Raw genomic sequence first — 19344 nt, forward strand, 5'->3', positions numbered from 1 at the left:
CATTATATATTATAAATAATGCTGTAACTTAGATAAATTTTATCTTTTTTTTTTTAAACCCAATTCAGGTGACCAGACAGGAGAATGCCGAGCTCATGGGAATCTGGGCTCTGCATTCTTCTCCAAAGGAAATTACCGGGAGGCTCTCACTAACCACAGGCATCAGTTGGTGCTTGCCATGAAACTCAAGGATCGAGAGGTAGGAAGTTTACCTGCAGACCAAAACCAGTTTTTTTGAAACATGGGGTCTTTTTTGGCTGCTCAAAATGTTTTAGGTATCTTAAAATATTACTTTCAGGAGTTGATAATCATTGCTTCTAACTTTCATCAACAACGAGGTGTTGAACATCTATCACATACAGGACTTGGGGATATAGAGGTAAATGAGACATGGTCTCTGACCTCAGGATCTAGCAGCTTGGTCAGATACATTGTTCTTATTCTCTTCAAATGTGCTATGGATATATGTAAAATTAGCAAAAAGCTATATCATTATGATATATTCATTAAATTAAATAAGCACACATTATGCTTTATCTGAGATGGAGTATTATTGCTGTGAATCCTTCACATTGTTTCTTTGGTGGATTTTTAACTCTGGTGGTAGAAACATGTTAAGTCTCACTGAGAGACCTGAATCGTAATGATGGAGAAATATCATCCTAGTCTTTTCTAGATAAATGAAATGAAATATCCTCAGAAACTTGATATCCAGTAGATGCAACATGATGATGCCTGCAGAGTGGAAAGAGGGTGGGGTTTGGTAGGAGACAGACCCAGATTTGAATCCCTGCTTCAGTTATCCTGGCTCGGGGATTTTGGGGAAGTTATTATTTAACTTCTTTTTACCTCTTATTTCTTATTCAGAAAATGATGATTCTGTTTATTCTATACACAGTTGTGATAGGATTATAAATAATACATGTAAAGTACCTAGCATGGTACCTGGAATTCCATAAATGGTAGTAATAATATAATATTATAAATAAGAATGAAGTTAATAGCAGAGGCAACAATAAATTTATGAATTAATCTATGTGTTGGGAAATATGTTTAGTTACATTTACATCTCAGAATGTCACTGTAGGACGTTATGGAGATTAACTATATTATTTAAATGACCCAGCATCTTCATGTCTCTAGAACACAGTCAGGCACTAGAAAGGAATTGGGAAAGAAAAAAACCTTTACTTCAGTGGCATGCTGGAATCTCCCCTTGGGAAAGCTGGACTCCTAGAAAGTCTCTCTCATCCATAGGTATCAGAAAAAAAGCCTTTGAAAGCTCCAAGGGCAGTGAATTTTTGGCAATTTTATTCTCAAGAGAGTTGCCTAAACACTTTTTACCTATTTACTCTTAGTTTACAAACATTTCTTATAAGCCAGATTATCTGATTTCTTGATGTTAAGAGAATGAAAAGAAGTTCAGATTTCTAGAGGCAGATATACTGATGGCATTAAGAAGTGAGAGCCAGGTTTAAGAACTAAAACAGCATCAGTATCTAGATAGAGCCATTTAGTGCAGGGACAGATAGCTGAATTTATACCCCATTTTCCTAACCTTTGAGGTGTATATATTAGCTCGATTACTGGATAAGCTAGAAAGACTTTTAATTAGGGACATAGGGTTGTGATAGGTATTAAAAAGGAGAACACTCAATTGCTGCCAAGATTCTGGAATTCCAGAGGAAACAGAGACTGATATAGACCTGAGGAAGTTTGTGAAACAGGTAGAAATCAAGCTGGCCCCCAAGTGAGATGTAGAAATTGCCATATGAGGTTCTAAAACCTGGTCAGCAGGTAAGTCACGTTTTGCTGAGTGATAAGATAGTTTATTCCTTTAGCAAAGAACAGATATTTTCCACCATCCTATTATATATATTATATATATAGTCACAGATTCTTGGTTTTTTTTTAAATTGAGTTTTGAACTTTATTTATTTTTGCTGCATTGGGTCTTCGTTGCTGCACGCAGGCTTTCTGTAGCTGTGGCAAGTGGGAACTACTCTTCATTGCGGTGCTCAGGCTTCTCATTGCGGTGACTTCTCTTGTTGTGGAGCATGGGCTCTAGGAGCACAGGCTTCAGCATTTGTGGCACGTGGGCTCAGTAGTTGTGGTGCATGGGCCCAGTTGCCCTGCGGCATGTGGGATCTTCCGGGTCCAGGGCTCGAACCCGCGTCACCTGCATTGGCAGGCGGATTCTTAACCACTGTGCCACCAGGGAAGTCCCCATCGTTTTTTTAAAAGGTGATATTTATTAGTTTTATCTAATTACATAAGAAATACATGAAAATAACCAACTGTAAGCTTACCATCCTATTAATATTATTTTGGGTATAATCTTTTGATCATATATGCAGTTATAATTGTTCATATGTATTCACACAAGAATTGAAATCCTATTATATACTGTTTTAACTTGTTTTTTCATTAATATTTTCCACTTTTTTTTTAACATCTTTATTGGAGTATAATTACTTTACAGTGTTGTGTTAGTTTCTGCTGTATAAGAAAGTGAATCAGCTATATGCATATGTATATCCCCATATCCCCTCCCTCTTGCATCTTCCTCCACCCTCCTTATCCCACCCTTCTAGGTGGTCGCAAAGCACCAAGCTGATCTCCCTGTGCCATGCAGCTGCTTCCCACTAGCTATCTATTTTACATTTGGTAGTGTATGTATGTCAGTGCTACTCTCTCACTTCGTTGCAGCTTACCCTTCCCCCTCCCCGTGTCCTCAAGTCCATTCTCTACGTCTGTGTCTTTATTCCTGTCCTGCCCCTAGGTTCACCTTTTTTTTTTTTTAGATTCCATATGTATGTGTTAGCATATAGTATTTGTTTATCTCTTTCTGATTTACTTCACTCTGTATGACAGACTCTAGGTCCATCCACCGCACTAAAAATAACTCAATTTCGTTTCTTTTTATGGCTGAGTAATATTGCATTGTATATATGTGCCACATCTTCTTTATCCATTCATCTGTCGATGGACACTTAGGTTGCTTCCATGTCCTGGCTATTGTGAATAGTGTTGCAGTGAACATTGTGGGACATGACTCTTTTTGAATTATGGTTTTCTCAGGGCATATGCCCAGTAGTGGGATTGCTGGGTCATGTGGTAGTTCTATTTCTAGGTTTTTAAGGAACCTCCACACTATTCTCCATAGTGACTGTATCAATTTACATTCCCACCAACAGTGCAAGAGGGTTCCCTTTTCTCCACACCTTCTCCAGCATTTATTGTTTGTAGATTTTTTGATGATGGCCATTCTGACTGGTGTGAGATGATATCTCATTGTAGTTTTGATTTGCATTTCTCTAATGATTAATGATGTTGAGCATTCTTTCATGTGTTTGTTGGCAATCTGTATATCTTCTTTGGAGAAATGTCTATTTCGGTCATCTGCCCATTTTTGGACTGGGCTGTTTTTTTGATATTGAGCTGCATGAGTTGCTTGTATATTTGGAGATTAATCCTTTGTCAGTTGCTTCATTTGCAAATATTTTCTCCTATTCTGAGGGTTGTCTTTTGGTCTTGTTTATGGTTTCCTTTGCTGTACATAAGCTTTGAAGTTTCATTAGGTCCCATTTGTTTATTTTTGTTTTTGTTTCCATTTCTCTAGGAGGTGGGTCACAAAGGATCTTGCTGTGATTTATGTCATAGAGTGTTCTGCCTATGTTTTCCTCTAAGAGTTTTATAGTGTATGGCCTTACATTTAGGTCTTTAATCCATTTTGAGTTTATTTTTGTGTATGGTGTTAGGGAGTGTTCTAATTTCATTCTTTTACATGTCATTGTCCAGTTTTCCCAGCACCACTTACTGAAGAGGCTGTCTTTTCTCCATTGTATATTCTTGCCTCCTTTATCAAAGATAAGGTAACTATGTGTGCGTGGGTTTATCTCTGGGCTTTCTATCCTGTTCTCTTGATCTATATTTCTGTTTTTGTGCCAGTACCATACCATCTTGATTGTTGTAGCTTTGTAGTATAGTCTGAAGTCCGGGAGCCTGATTCCTCCAGCTCCATTTTTCTTTCTCAAGATTGTTTTGGCTATTCGGGGTCTCTTGTGTTTCCATACAAATTGTGCAATTTTTTGTTCTAGTTCTGTGAAAAATGCCAGTGGTAGTTTGATAGGGATTTCATTGAATCTGTAGATTGCTTTGGGTAGTATAGTCATTTTCACACTGTTGATTCTTGCAACCCAAGAACATAGTATATCTCTACATCTGTTTGTATCATCTTTAATTTCTTTCATCAGTGTCTTACACTTTTCTGCATACAGATCTTTTGTCTCCTTAGGTAGGTTTATTCCTAGATATTTTATTCATTTTGTTGCAATGGTAAATGGGAGTGTTTCCTTAATTTCTCTTTCAGATTTTTCATCATTAGTGTATAGGAATGCAAGAGATTTCTCTGCTTTAATTTTATATCTTGCTACTTTACCAAATTCATTAATTAGCTCTAGTAGTTTCCTGGTAGTATCTTTAGCATTCTGTATGTATAGTATCATGTCATCTGTAACAGTGACAGTTTTACTCCTTTTCTGATTTGTATTCCTTTTATTTCTTTTTTTTCTCTGATTTCTGCGGCTAAAACTTCCAAAACTATGTTGAATAATAGTGGTGAGAGTGGGCAACCTTGTCTTGTTCCTGCTCTTAGAGGAAATGGTTTCAGTTTTTCACCATTGAGAATGATGTTGGCTGTGGGTTTGTCATATATGGCCTTTATTATGTTAAGGTAAGTTCCCTTTATGCCTACTTTATGGAGAGTTTTTATCATAAATGGGTGTTGAATTTTGTCGAAAGCTTTTTCTGCATCTATTGAGATTATCATATGGTTTTTATCTTTCACTTTGTTAATATGGTGTTTCATATTGATTGGTTTGCATATATTGAAGAATCCTTGCATTCCTGGGATAAATCCCACTTGATCATGGTGTATGATCTTTTTAATGTGCTGTTGGATTCTGTTTGCTAGTATTTTGTTGAGGATTTTTGCATCTATGTTCATCAGTGATATTGGCCTGTAGTTTTGTTTTTTTGTGGCATCTTTATCTTCTTTTGGTATCAGAATGATGGTGGCCTTGTAGAATGATTTTGGGAGTATTCCTCCCTCTGCTATAGTTTGGAAGAGTTTGAGAAGGATAGGTGTTAGCTCTTCTCTAAATGTTTGATAGAAATCGCCTGTGAAGCCATCTGGTCCTGGGCTTTTGTTTGTTGGAAGATTTTTAATCACAGTTTCAATTTCAGTGCTTGTAATTGGTCTGTTTATATTTTCTATTTCTTCCTGGTTCAGTGTTGGAAGGTTGTGCTTTTCTAAGAATTTGTCCATTTCTTCCAGGTTGTCCATTTTATTGGCATGTATTTGCTTATAGTAATCTCTCATGATCCTTTGTATTGCTGCAGTGTCAGTTGTTACTTCTTTTTCATTTCTAATTCTATTGATTTGAATCTTCTCCCTTTTTTTCTTGAGGTGTGGGGCTAATGGTCTATCAATTTTGTTTATCTTCTCAAAGAACCAACTTTTAGTTTTATTGATCTTTGCTATTGTTTCCTTCATTTCTTTTTCATTTATTTCTGATCTGATCTTTATGATTTCTTTCCTTCTGCTAACTTTGGGGTTTTTTTGTTCTTCTTTCTCTAATTGCTTTAGGTGTAAGGTTAGGTAGTTTATTTGAGATTTTTCTTGTTTCTTGAGGTAGGATTGTGTTGCTATAAACTTCCCTCTTAGAACTGCTTTTGCTGCATCCCATAGGTTTTGGGCCGTCATGTTTTCATTGTTGTTTGTTTCTAGGTATTTTTTGATTTCCTCAGTGATCTCTTGGTTATTTAGTAGTGTATTGTTTAGCGTCCATGTGTTTGTATTTTTTACAGATTTTTTCCTGTAATTGATATTTAGTCTCATAGCATTGTGGTCAGAAAAGATCCCTGATATGATTTCAGTTTTCTAAAATTCACTAAGGCTTGATTTGTGACCCAAGATATGATCTATCCTGGAGAATGTTCCATGAGTACTGGAGAAGAAAGTGTATTCTGTTGTTTTTGGATGGAATGTCCTATAAATATCAATTAAATCCATCTTGTGGGCTTCCCTGGTGGCGCAGTGGTTGGGAGTCCACCTGCCAATGCAGGGGACACGGGTTCGTGCCCTGGTCCGGGAGGATCCCACATGCCGCAGAGCGGCTGGGCCTGTGGGCCATGGCCGCTGGGCCTGCGCGTCGGGAGCCTGTGCTCCGCAAGTGGAGAGACCACGATGGTGAGAGGACCAAGTACTGAAAAAAAAAATCCATCTTGTCTAATGTGTCATTTAAAGCTTGTGTTTCCTTATTTATTTTCATTTTGCATGATCTGTCCATTGGTGAAAGTGGGGTGTTAAAATCCCCTACTATTGTGTTACTGTCGATTTCCTCTTTTATGGCTGGTAGCATTTACCTTATGTATTGAGGTGCTCCTTTGTGGGGTGCATAAATATTTACAATTGTTTTATCTTCTTCTTGGATTGATCCCTTGATTTTTATGTAGTATCCTTCTTTATCTCTTGTAATAGTCTTTATTTTAAAGTCTATTTTGTCTGATATGAGAATTGCTACTCCAGCTTTCTTCTGGTTTCCATTTGCATGGAATATCTTTTTCCATCCCCTCCCTTTCAGTCTGTATGTGCCCCTAGGTCTGAAGTGTGTCCCTTGTAAATAGCATATATATGAGTCTTGTTTTTGTATCCCTTCAGCCAGTTTGTGTCTTTTGGTTGGAGCATTTAATCCATTTACATTTAAGGTAATTATTGATATGTATGTTCCTATTACCATTTTCTTAATTGTTTTGGGTTTGGTTTTGTAGGTCTTTTCCTTCTGTTGTGTTTCCTGAGTAGAAAAGTTCCTTTAGCATTTGTTGTAAAGCTGGTTTGGTGGTGCTGAATTCTCTTAACTTTTGCTTATCTGTAAAAGTTTTAATTTCTCCATTGAATCTGAATGAGATCCTTGCTGGGTAGAGTAATCTTGCTTGTAGGTTTTTCCCTTTCATCACTTTAAATATGTCCTGCCACTCCCTTCTGGCTTGCAGAGTTTCTGCTGAAGGATCAGCTGTTAACCTTATGGGGATTCCATTGTATGCTATTTGTTGTTTTTCCCTTGCTGCTTTTAATATTTTTTCTTTGTATTTAATTTTTGATAGTTTGATTAATATGTGTCTTGGCATGTTTCTCCTTGTATTTGTCCTGTATGGGACTCTCTGTGCTTTCTGGACTTGATTGACTAGTTCCTTTCCCATATTGGGGAAGTTTTCAACTGTAGTTTCTTCAGATATTTTCTCAGTCCCTTTCTTTTTCTCTTCTTCTTCTGGGACCCCTATAATTCGAATGTTGGTGCGTTTAGTGTTGTCCCAGAGGTCTCTGAGAGTCTCCTCAATTCTTTTCATTCTTTTTTCTTTATTCTGCTCCCTGGCAGTTATTTCCACCATTTTATCTTCCAGCTCGCTTATCTGTTCTTCTGCCTCAGTTATTCCATTATTGATTCCTTCTAGAGTATTTTTAGTTTCAGTAATTGTGTTGTTCATCACAGTTGGTTTGCTCTTTAGTTCCTCTAGATCCTTGTTAAATGATTCTTATATTTTCTCCATTCTGTTCCCGAGATTTTGGATCATCTTTACTGTAATTAGTCTGAATTCCTTTTCAGGTAGTTTGCCTATTTCATCTTCATTTATTTGATCTTGTAGGTTTTTACCTTGCTCCTTCTTCTGTAACATATTTTTTTGTCATTTCTTTTCTTTTCTTTTTGATGGGTGGTGCTGTATTCCTGTCTTACTGGTTGTTTGGCCTGAGACATCCATCACTGGAATTTGCAGGCAGTTGGATAGAGCTGGGTCTTGGTGCTGAGATGAGGACCTCCAAGAGGCCTCACTCTGATTGATATTCCCTGTGGTCTGAGGTTCTCTGTTAGTCCAGGGTTTTGGACTTGGAGCTCCCACTACAGGAGCTCAGGCCCAACCTTCAGCCTGGGAACCAAGATCCTGCAAGCTTTGTGGCACGGTAAAAAAAAAAAAAAAAAAGGAAGAAAGAAAGAAAAAAGGAGCAGTACAATATCAAAGAATAGAAAACAAAATAAAATTAGAAAGATAAAAAATATGTTAGGTAAAATAAAACTATAATTGAAACAATTGCAACAAGGTAAAAGAAAACCACAAAAAAAAAAAGAAAAAAGGGTGGGGGTGGGGGAAACAAGCCAGAAGGAGAGATCACTAACAAAGTATAAAGAATAAAATAAAATTAGAAAAATAAAAGATTAGGAGAAATGAAAATATAAAAGAATCAACAACAGTGAATCAACAAGGTAAAACAGAACCCCAATCTAAAAGAGGAAAAAAGAAAAAAAGCCTTGGCTATGGGGGTGGAGGTTAGGTGAGGGGTGGAACTTAGGCAGGGGTGGGGTTTAGGGTGGGACTGGGCCTAGGTGATGTTCAAGTGTGGGCAGGGCCTCTGCTTAGGACCTGCGCAGAAGGGGAGAGGCAGCATGTGGAAGGGAGGGCTTCTGGAGTGTGGAGTTCAGGAGTTTGGAAGTTGGTCCCTGAGTGAGGGTGTGTGGGTGGGATTTAGGCCCAGCTCATTGGAGGGCGTCTCCGAGTATGGAGGCGCGGGGACCTGGGTGGGGGTGTAGGTGCGGGGCTTGAGTTCTTTGAGGCAGGAGGGATGCTCCGAGGGCAGAGGATTAGGCCCAGGTGCTTCCCGGTGCCTAAGTGAACAGGGAAAGCACTGGCCCGTTCCCTTATGTTCTTTCTCACCCCTCCCTCACCGTCTCCCCCATCACCACTGAACCCCTAACCGTGGGTGGGTCCTGCTGGGTGTAGGGACTTCTTCCCTACCCCAGCCACCCCTCAGTCATGCCAGTCCTGGTCCAGCCTTTACTTTTGCTCCCCCTTCCCTCCTTCCCACTCCCTCAGGACCCATGCGGGCTGGAGGGGGCCTCAGTGGGCAGAGGATCAGGCCCGGGAACTCAGCAGGTTCCTAGGGGTCTAAGTGGGCAGGGGAAACCTGGTCATGGCTCCCTGTTGATCCTCTGCCCTCCCAATGGTTCCCAGTTTCCCCCTTCGGGGGTGGGATCCCTTCCCCTCCCCCAGCTGCCCCTCAGGGGCGCCAGTCCCTTCCCCTCTCCACTTCTCCTCCCGATTCACTCTCCCCACACCCCATGTCCTACCCAGTTGCTGGGGATTCCTCCCATCCCCTTAGGTGTCCGTGGTCCCCCACCAGTGCCCTAGTTGTGAGGAGACGCGAATTCCACGTCTTGATAGTACGCCATCTTGGCCTGTCTTCCAGTTATTTTTAAACATTTCTTCATTTTATTAAATGTTCTACTGAAGGTCTTTTGGCTTTATCATAATTTATTTAATCTTTCCCCCTACTGTTATACATTTAGTTTGTTACAAAATTTTTGGTATTATAAAATCTGGAAAAACATCTTTATGGATAAATCTTTGAACATATCTCTCATCATTTCTTTTGGTTAATGTATTAGAAGTGGGCTTGCTTAGAAAAAAACACATTAAGGCTTCTGATATTTATTGCTAAATTGCTCTCAGAAGGGCTGTATCTGTTTTTAGTTCTATGAGCAGTGTGTAAAAGCTTTCATTTCCTTGCACTAGCTAACACTAGGCATTACTGTTAAAACTAAAAAGTCAGTTTGATATTTAAAAAAATGATATCTTGGGCTTCCCTGGTGGCGCAGTGGTTGAGAGTCCGCCTGCCGATGCAGGGGATGCGGGTTCGTGCCCCGGTCTGGGAAGATCCCACATGCCGCGGAGTGGCTGGGCCCGTGAGCCATGGCCGCTGAGCCTGCGCGTCCGGAGCCTGTGCACCACAACGGGAGAGGCCACGATAGTGAGAGGCCCGTGTACAGCAAAAAAAAAAAGAAAAAAAGATATCTTCTTGTTTTAATTTGCATTTCTTTGGTCACTACTGGGTTTACTATTTTTAAAAATTTCTTTTATAAAGATCTTGAATACTCAAAATATGTTTTTCTATTGCAATATTGGTTATTTTATATTGATCTGATTCTGGGCATTGCTGTATCATTCTACTGAGCAGTTGGGCAATTTGTGTTCTAATGCATAGTTTTAATTATTGTTGCTCTATAATATATTTTACATCTGCTACAAGTCCCATATCATTATTATAATTTTTCATGTCTAGGATATCCTTGTCTCTCTGTCCCCCATCAAATGAATTTTTAAATCATTTTGCCCAATTTTGGAGACTCTCCCATTGTGGTATTTACTGGACGTGTATTAAATTTACTTGTTAATTATGGATAAATTGATGTCGTTTCAATAGTTGATCTTCTATTTAAGAGGCTTGTCTGTTCTTTCATTTACTCTTTATTCCCCTCGCTGATCTACACTTTTGGGGAGGTTTTTCCCTAGATATTTAATATATATTGTTGGAAATGGGATATTTTTTCCATTGTGTCTTTTCTGAAAATTAGTTATTGATGCCAAAGAGGGAAGGTGTTTACTTTGCACGTTTTGTAATTGACTATGTGAAAATTGTCATTATAGCTCAGTATTTTTTATTGATTCCCTTGGATTTTCTTGTAATGCAGACTTTCTGCAAATAATGATAATTTTGTGCATTTCTTTCCTTATGTTATACCCCTACTTTTTTTCTCTTAATTATTGCACTGGTTAGAACTTTGAGAACTCTCCCCCAAAGCAATCATACCCTTTGAGTATAAAAAGTTCAGAGGATGTACTTTTTAATGATTATTCTACTCTTACATTGTATCTGTGACCTCAAATTTTATCTTGGTTTTCCTTTTGCATTATTTTGATATTGAAATAAAATATAGGAAGCTGCCTTTTGAAGCAAAAATTAACCACTATGAATGCTATTATTGGTGAGAAAACCAAGCTGCATCTTTCTGCCTCTTACATCTTTGCTATAATACATTTTAAGATTTTCCCAAGTAGCAAGATAGCAGCCTGAAACCACTTTGGCCACTTACCTTAAAAAGCAAAATGTTTTTCTTTTGTACGATTATTCTCAGATACTTAATAGCAGAGGTGATACCTTCGCCACAGGATTTTTCATTCTAACTAACCTTCTGTCTGCTTTAACAGTTTCAAAATTAATTTCAGATGGCCACAGAGACCTTCCTGTGAGCTAATATTAATTGTCAGAAGAATACACTAATTATATTGTTTTAGAGATTTTATTCTCTATTCAGGGAATCTGATATGCACATATGCTGATGAATCTGAAGTTTTTTTTATCAGTCTGATTTCTCTCCTGAGCTTCATATTTCTTTATCCAGATGCCTCCTGGGCACCCGTCTTCAATTTAGTATGCCTGACTTAGCCCTCAATCTCTGCCTACTTCTGCATTCACCATTTGTCCTGTTGCCCAAGCCACCTCACTAGCATGTTTGATTTGTTACTGGGTTCTCTTCTTTCTATAAAAGAAATCCCTTTTCTGCCTCCTTCCTTCTGCCATATCATCTTTTGTCTGGACTGTTGCAGTAGCCTCCTCTCAGAACTTTCTATACTTTTTAACACTCTCCTGGATCTATGAGCATAGCCTGAAGCCACTGCCATAGGAATATAAATAATTTCTTTCAGGTGTAGGGTAGTGGCTGAGAGTGTGAATTTAGATATTAGACAGCCTTGGGCTTGCACTCTGGCTTGGCCATTTATTACTCTGACCCTGAAAATTACATAACTTTTTTAAGTGTGATGGATATGTGAGTTGTTTCTGATTTTTGGCTGTTATGAAAAAGCTGCTATAAACATATATATCTTTTGGTAAACATCAGCACTTATATCTGTTAAATGTTTGGTCATATATATGTTTAGATTCATTAGATTTTTACCAGTTTTCCAAAGTAGTTGTACCAAGTTTTATCATCAGCAATATAAGGGATTGTTAAGCCTTAATTAAAAAATAAATAAAAAGTAAAAAGGTATATAGAAATTCAAAATGTCTGAGTAAATAACTATATTGTAGTTAGATAGAAGTTACTCTAATAGTACCTTCTTGCTTATTGTTGTGAGAATTAAGTGAGTTAGTTTATATAAAGGGCTTGCTTTAAAGAATGCCTGAGACATAAAGATTCAGAAAAGCATTATTATTGGCATTATCATTGTCATCATCATTTAAATGATGAATGTTGCATATGCCTGTATAACATCAGTGCTTATTGTAGTGTAAAATTGTTTTCCCCCAGATATTCAAGTAAACTGGATACGCTTTGAAAAAGAGCTGTTTGTTAGGAGCTTTGCATACCTCTTGTCACGCTGGAGTATGTAAATATTCTAATTTGTGAAATCTGTCTTAACTCTGCCCTGATTCTAGTTTCTTATGTATCCAGTCCGTCAACTACAGAGCTTTTTGAGTTACCCTTCTAAACTTTAGTCCTGATCGTGTAATTTTCCTGCTTAAAAGCCTTTGACAAATTTTTGTTTCCTTTAAGATAAAGTCCAAACCCCTTCATAACCTTTTCCTATTACTTTTCTTCAGCTGCTTTGCGTGTCAAACACCTTATAATCTGTTCATACAAGTCTACTTGCCATACTTTGTTAAACGTGCCGTATACTTTATCCTCTGTATCTTTATTTATTATGGTCCCTCTGCATAGAAGACCTTATCTTAGACTCCTCAGCAGTGTTTTTCTTATCCAGGTTTGTTTGAATTGTCTCTGCTCACTAAAGCTCTCTTTCTAACGGACTTGAGGACATGGGGAGGGGTAAGGGTAAGCTGGGACGAAGTGGCATGGACATATATACACTACCAAATGTAAAATAGATAGCTAGTGGGAAGCAGCCACATAGCACAGGGAGATCAGCTGGGTGCTTTGTGACCACCTAGAGGGGTGGGGTAGGGAGGATGGGAGGGAGAAGCAAGTGGGAGGAGATATAGGGATATATGTATATGTATAGCTGATTCACTTTGTTATAAAGCAGAAACTAACACACCGTTGTAAGGCAATTATACTCCAATAAGGATGTTAAAAAAAAAAAAAGCTCTCTTTCTCAATTTCTATCTTTTCTACCCAATATCATACCAATGTTGGTGAAGGCCGGTTTACCATTCCTTTCTTTAATGGTTAGTGCCTTTCGTGTCCTGTTTAAGAAAATGTTTATGTATCCCAAGGTCATGAAGATATTTTTCTATGAGGCTCTATTGTTTACCTTTTGCATTTAGCTCTGCTGCCACCTGGAATTTACTTTTGTGTTTGGTTTGGGGCAGGTATCAAAGTTCAGTTTTTCCCTCATGTGAATACCCTGTTGACCCAGCACCATATATTCACAAGATTGCACTGTGTGCCACTTTTGTCAGAAACAAGGTGATGTGTGCTGTTGATCTGTTTGTCTATCTTTATGACAATAGCATATTGCTTAATTACTGTAGCTTTTTAATGACTCTAGAAATTATTGTAGCTTTGTTCTTCTTCAAAATTGTTTTGGCTATTCCAGGTTCTTTACATTCATGTATATGCAAGTATATATTTATATAAATATATAAAACATATATTGTCTTAGAATTAGCTTATAGTCCCCCCTCCCTTCACTCAGACATCCTGCTGGAATTTTGATTGGGATAGCTTTGAATCTATAAATATATTTGAATTTCATAGTCCATGAACATGGTATATTTCTCCATTTATTAGGCCTTGTAAACTCTCTTCCAGCAATGTTTTGTAGTTTTCAATGTAGAACTATTGCATATCTTCCTTTAGTTTTATCCTTAGGTTTTGTGTGTGTGTGTGTGTGTGTACATGTGTGCATGCGCACACATGGGTGTGTTATGGTAAATGATATTGTTAAATTTTATTTTTCCCTGGTCCCCCCTACTCTACCTAGATACTCAGTAACTCTTGGAATAGGTATATTTGCTCAGCCATCTATATTCCCATACTGCTTGGTTTTTTAGTGTTGTGTTTTTACCATTATGTAAGTAATACATGAGTTAGTTATTGATGTAAAAGATTAAACATAATCCTTTCCAGAAGTGACCACTGTTACCAGTTTGAAGTGTATCCTTCTAGACCTACACTGTCCACTTTGGTAGCCACTGCTACATGTGGCTGTTGAGCATTTAAAACATGTGTAGTTTTAATTGAGATGTGCCATAAATGTAAAATCCACACTGGACTTTGAAGACTTAGAATGAAAAAAAGAATGTAAAGTATTTCATTACTTAGTTTACATATTGATGACAACATAGTGATAATATTTTGGATACATTGAGTTAAATAAAATATGTTAATTTCACTTTTCTTTTACATTACTAGAAAGTTTAAATTATTATGTTTGTATTAGACAGCATGGCTCTAGCCCATTTTCTTTCTTTTTTTAAATAAATTTATTTATTTTATTTATTTATTATTTTTGGCGGTGTTGGGTCTTTGTTGCTGCACGTGGGCTTCCTCTAGTTGCGGCAAGTGGGGCCTACTCTTCCTTGTGGTGCATGGGCTTCTCATTGCAGTGGCTTCTCTTGTTGCGGAGCATGGGCTCTAGGCGCGTGGGCTTCAGTAGTTGTGGTGTGTGAGCTTCAGTAGTTGTGGCTTGCGTGCTCTTGAGCGCAGGCTCAGTAGTTGTGACGTGTGGGCTTGGTTGATCCACGGCATGTGGGATCTTCCCAGACCAATGCTTGAACCCGTGTCCCCTGCATTGGCAGGTGGATTCTTAACCACTGTGCCACCAGGGAAGCCCCCAGCCCATTTTCTATTATGGTTTTGTTTTTCATAGGTGGGAATATGGTACGTTTACCAAATGTTTTTTCACTTAATAGTGTTGAACCTCTTTTCATGTTAGCACGTACAGATCAACCATGTTCTTTTGAACTTCTGTGTAGTGATATGTATTATGGATGTACCCTTTGTCTGCTGATGGAATGTTCAGGGAGGTTTTTTTTTTTCCTTTTACAAACATGGTTGCAGGAAAAAAGACCTTTTACAAGTCTGTCTGTATACATTTAGGACGAGTGTAGTGTGTAACAAGTGGAATTGCTGGGTCAACAGGTGTTATGCATATTTTAAATTAAAAGTTTTTCCCAAATTGCTCACCACAAAGGCTGTTCTAAAGCCAGAAGCACTTCTTATTAATCTTTAGATTTTTTTCAAATTGTTTGGCAAATCACAGCCCTTAGGGATACCTCAGTTATGGTGCTTATTGATTATTTGTTTGTAATGGTGGTCTTCTCATTTTTAACTGGCAGCTTCTGGAGGGAAAGGAGAATAGCTTATTTATATTGATAATCTCATTCATTCATTCAACACATGCTTACTGGGCACTTACTTTGTGTCAGGTGCTATAATGCCTTTGGGTATACAGCTAAATATGCCATTGTTCATGCCCTCAAGGAGCTCAAATCTGGCAGGTCTCCTGCGGTGTGCCAGCCCAGTGCTGGTGAGTGCTTGTTGCCTGGAGGAAAAGCACTGAGGGTGTATAATAGGTAAAGAGTGATCTCTCCTTGGCTGTTGTGAAGGGTGGTCTTTGTTTTACTCAGATCTGGAGAGGAAGCGTTTTGAAGTCCAGTAGTAAATACCAACTAAGTTTACTCATTTTTTCTTTGCTTTGCTGTCAGTAACTAAAATCTGAAATTCACATTTAATAAGGATACTTTTTGTATTTTCATAATGCCTCCCACATTAAAGATCTTTTACAATGAAATTTCACTCTTTGTAATTTTGAAGATTTAAGGTAAATAATAATCATTATCAATTTACTACCTGTGGGTTCACAGGAACACTTAGTGTCCCCCCAGAAAGACTACTCGACTGTGAGAAAATTGAGCCTTCTGGATTTCCTTCAGGATGTGGTACAGGAAATTGATTAGTTGATTTTTTATGACATCATCCTGACCACGGCACTTTCTCCAAAAACAATGCTGTTTATCTTGGACCTTTTTGCAGACATTTTTCTACACCATGTATATTAGTATATTAGTAGTGCTAGTATGAAATCAACACAAAGGTTTGTGGGGGGTGTGTGTGTGAAAGACAGAGACAGAGACAGAGAGAAAGAATGTAGTGAGGTAATTATTTTACTTCCAGTAGTATAGGAGAGTGGTTAAAAGGTAAAATGCATTCCATTTTAGCAGAGAGCCGTATCCTCATAGGGAGTATTAAGTTCAGGAGGGGAATGCTTGGCAACCTTTCCAGTGGTGTGTGTCTTACAGGCTTTTGAGAAACAAATAAGTGTTAAGCTGTAACTCTTCAAGTCACTGAAGACTGTAGGACTTGGAAAGTGGACACTTGGTGAACAATGGAGGTAGGACATCAACTTCTTGATTGTGCTCTTTGTACTTTGTATAAATTGAGTCAGACCTTTTGGGCCTGTAATGAGTTATAAATGGCTCTTTTTCTCCTACTAACAAAACAGTTATTACCTTAAAAGAAATGAGCACACCCAGTGAATATGTGTGTATGTATGTGTAATGTATGATATGTTTGCAAATCATTCTGCTCTCAGCTGTTCCATTTTTTCCAGCTATATTTTTTCAAAGTTCTAATTTATCATCACTCACCTATTATATTTTCGGTTGTCCTGTTCCAGCCATAGTATTTTGCATTCTCTTCCTCTACAGAGTAGCAGGAGCTTCAGACTAGGAATTGGGAGATCTAAATTGGAATCCTGGTTTTGCCACTAGCAGCCATGTATCATGGGCAGGCCACTTCTGGAAACTCTTAGTTGCTGTTTCATCATCTGTAAACAGAAAGATCACATCAGATGATCTTTACAGTCATATTGCCCAATGCAGTAGCCATTAGCCTCATGTGGTTATTTTAAATTAATTAGAATTAAATAAAGTAAAAAAAAAATCAGTTCCCCAAACACAATAACCACATTTTAAGTGCCCAGTAGTCTGTGTGCCAAGTGGTTACCATATTGGATAACACAGAAAAAAATCTATTGTCTCAGTAAGTTCTACTGAATAGTGTTATTAGAGTCTCTTGTGGCTCCAGTCTTTAATCAGAAGACGAAAAGTACATCAGTGTGAATCATAGAACACCTTTTTTCCATAGTACTTGCTAATTATAGTAGAATCACCTGTATTCTTTGTAGATACACAGGGAAAGAAGGAAGTTTCAGTTTCTAATAATGGCAAAGTAGCTTATATCAGCTCAGCTACACATAACAATTATGAAGTCTAAGCAAACTGTAAAACAAACAATTATGTGAAGGTACTGGAGAGTGACCAAAAGTGGCAGAAATTGGAGAATATTAGAGATGACAGAGAAAGAGGCATGAGCTTGTAGACAGGTCAATAGAAATTATATAACCTGAAAATCAGAGAAAATAGGTTGAAAAGAATTAACTGAGCCTTAGTGTCTTGTGGGACATTATGTATAATTGTGTTGCAGAAAGACAAGATAAAGAAAATAATGGAAAAAAAGAATATTTGTAGAAATAGTGGCTAAAATCTCCCTAAATTTAGTAAAAATAAATAAATAAATTTTCAGATTCTAAAAATCCAGCTAAGCTCAAGGAAATAAATACAAAGGAAACCATACCTATGCACTTTATAGTCAAACTGCTGTTAAACCAATTATAAAGGGAAAATCTTGAAAGTAACTGGGATAACTGACATATTAGAAAGAGAAGGAGCAACAGTATAAATGATGGCTGATTTCTTATGAGAAGTAATGGAATGGAGAAGACAGTGGAACATAATTTTCAAAATGCTGAAAAAAAAAAAAAAACCTAAAACTGAAAACACTGTCTACCGGGGCTTCCCTGGTAGTGCAGTGGTTAAGAATCCGCCTGCCAATGCAGGGGACATGGGTTCGAGCCCTGGTCCGGGAAGATCCCACTTGCCACGGAGCAAGTAAGCCTGTGCGTCCCAACTACTGAGCCTGCGTTCTAGAGCCCACGAGCCACAACTACTGAGCCTGTGTGCTACAACTACTAAAGCCCATGCGCCTAGAGCCTGGGCTCCACAACAAGAGAAGCCCCCCGCAATGAGAAGCCCACGCACTGCAACGAAGAGTAGCGCCTGCTCACCTCAACTAGAGAAAGCCCGCGTGCAGCAACGAAGACCCAATGCAGCCAAAAATAAATAAATAAATAAAATTTAAAAAAAAAACACTATCTACCCAGAATTCCATAACCAGCAAAAATATGTTTTAAGAATGAAACTAAAATACGTTTTCAGATAAGTGAAAACTGAGAAAATTATCAACAGATCTGTACTATAAGAAATGCTTTGGGAAGATTTTCAGGCTGATGGAAAAATGATATCCAGTGGGAACTCAGATCTTCAGGAAAAGAGGAACAGCACCAGAAATAATACGTATGTTGAGAAGTATAAAAGACTACTTTTAAGTTTTTTCCTCATATGGTTGGCCCTCCTTATCTGTGTGGGTTCTGCATCTGCAGGTTCAACCATCCTGGATTGATTTATGTTTTATATAAGGGACTTGAGCATTGCAGATTTTGGTATCCACAGGCGTCCTGGAACCAATCCCTTGCAGATACCAAGGGATGACTCTATTTCTTTTCTATGTATATATCTATTTAAAGCAAAATTATAACGTTAAATTGTAGGATGCATGCATACATGGATGTATATGTTTGATTCTCACATGTTGTTGGAAATGTGAAACAGTACAACCACTTTAGAAAAATGTCTTGCAGTTTCTTTAGAATGGAAACATACACTGGCCCTGTGGTCCAGCAAGTCCACTCCTAGGAATTTACCTCAGAGAATTGAAAACATAAGTCCACAAAATGATGTGTGTAAGCATGTTTATAGCAGTTTTATTCATAATAGAAAAATCTTGAGAATAGCCCAGGTGTTCTTTCAGTGGAAGAATGGATATATAAACTGCTGTATAGTTGTAAAATACATACAACAAAATGAACGAATCTCAAAAACATAAGATTGTGTGAAAAAAGTCAAACACAGAAGGTATTGATACTTTATGATTCCATTAGCAACAAGCTTTAGGACAGCAAAACTAATCTGTGGTGAAAACAGATCAATGGTTGCCTTTGGGAGGATTGACTGGAAAGGGCTATGAACGGACTTTCTAGGATGATGGGAATGTTTTCTCTCTTAATGTATGTTTGGGTTACCTAGATGTACGCATTTGTCAGACTCATCAGATGGTAACACTTAAAAATTATGCATTTCACTATGTGTAAATTGTTTTTTCTTTTTTAAAGAGTAGCTGACCGTTGAAATTGGAACTCTTTTTAAATTTTTATTTATTTATGGCTGTGTTGGGTCTTCTTTTTTGTGCGAGGGCTTTCTCTAGCTGTGGCAAGCGGGGGCCACTCTTCATCGCGGTGCACGGGCCTCTCACTATCGCGGCCTCTCTTGTTGTGGAGCACAGGCTCCAAATGCGCAGGCTCAGTAGT

General features: G+C 38.0%; 1 protein-coding gene across 1 annotated transcript in view; it reads left to right on the forward strand.

Moving 5' to 3' along the window:
- The window catches only part of TTC28 (tetratricopeptide repeat domain 28), a 405403-nt gene that overhangs the window by 123164 nt on the left and 262895 nt on the right, over window positions 1-19344 (forward strand). The window contains exon 4 of the mRNA XM_060121992.1: window positions 69-199. Within this exon, the coding sequence (XP_059977975.1) occupies window positions 69-199 (131 nt within the window). The remainder of the gene's footprint in view (window positions 1-68; window positions 200-19344) is intronic.

The sequence above is a fragment of the Lagenorhynchus albirostris genome, chromosome 14 (genome assembly GCF_949774975.1).
Source record: "Lagenorhynchus albirostris chromosome 14, mLagAlb1.1, whole genome shotgun sequence".
NCBI lineage: Eukaryota > Metazoa > Chordata > Mammalia > Artiodactyla > Delphinidae > Lagenorhynchus > Lagenorhynchus albirostris.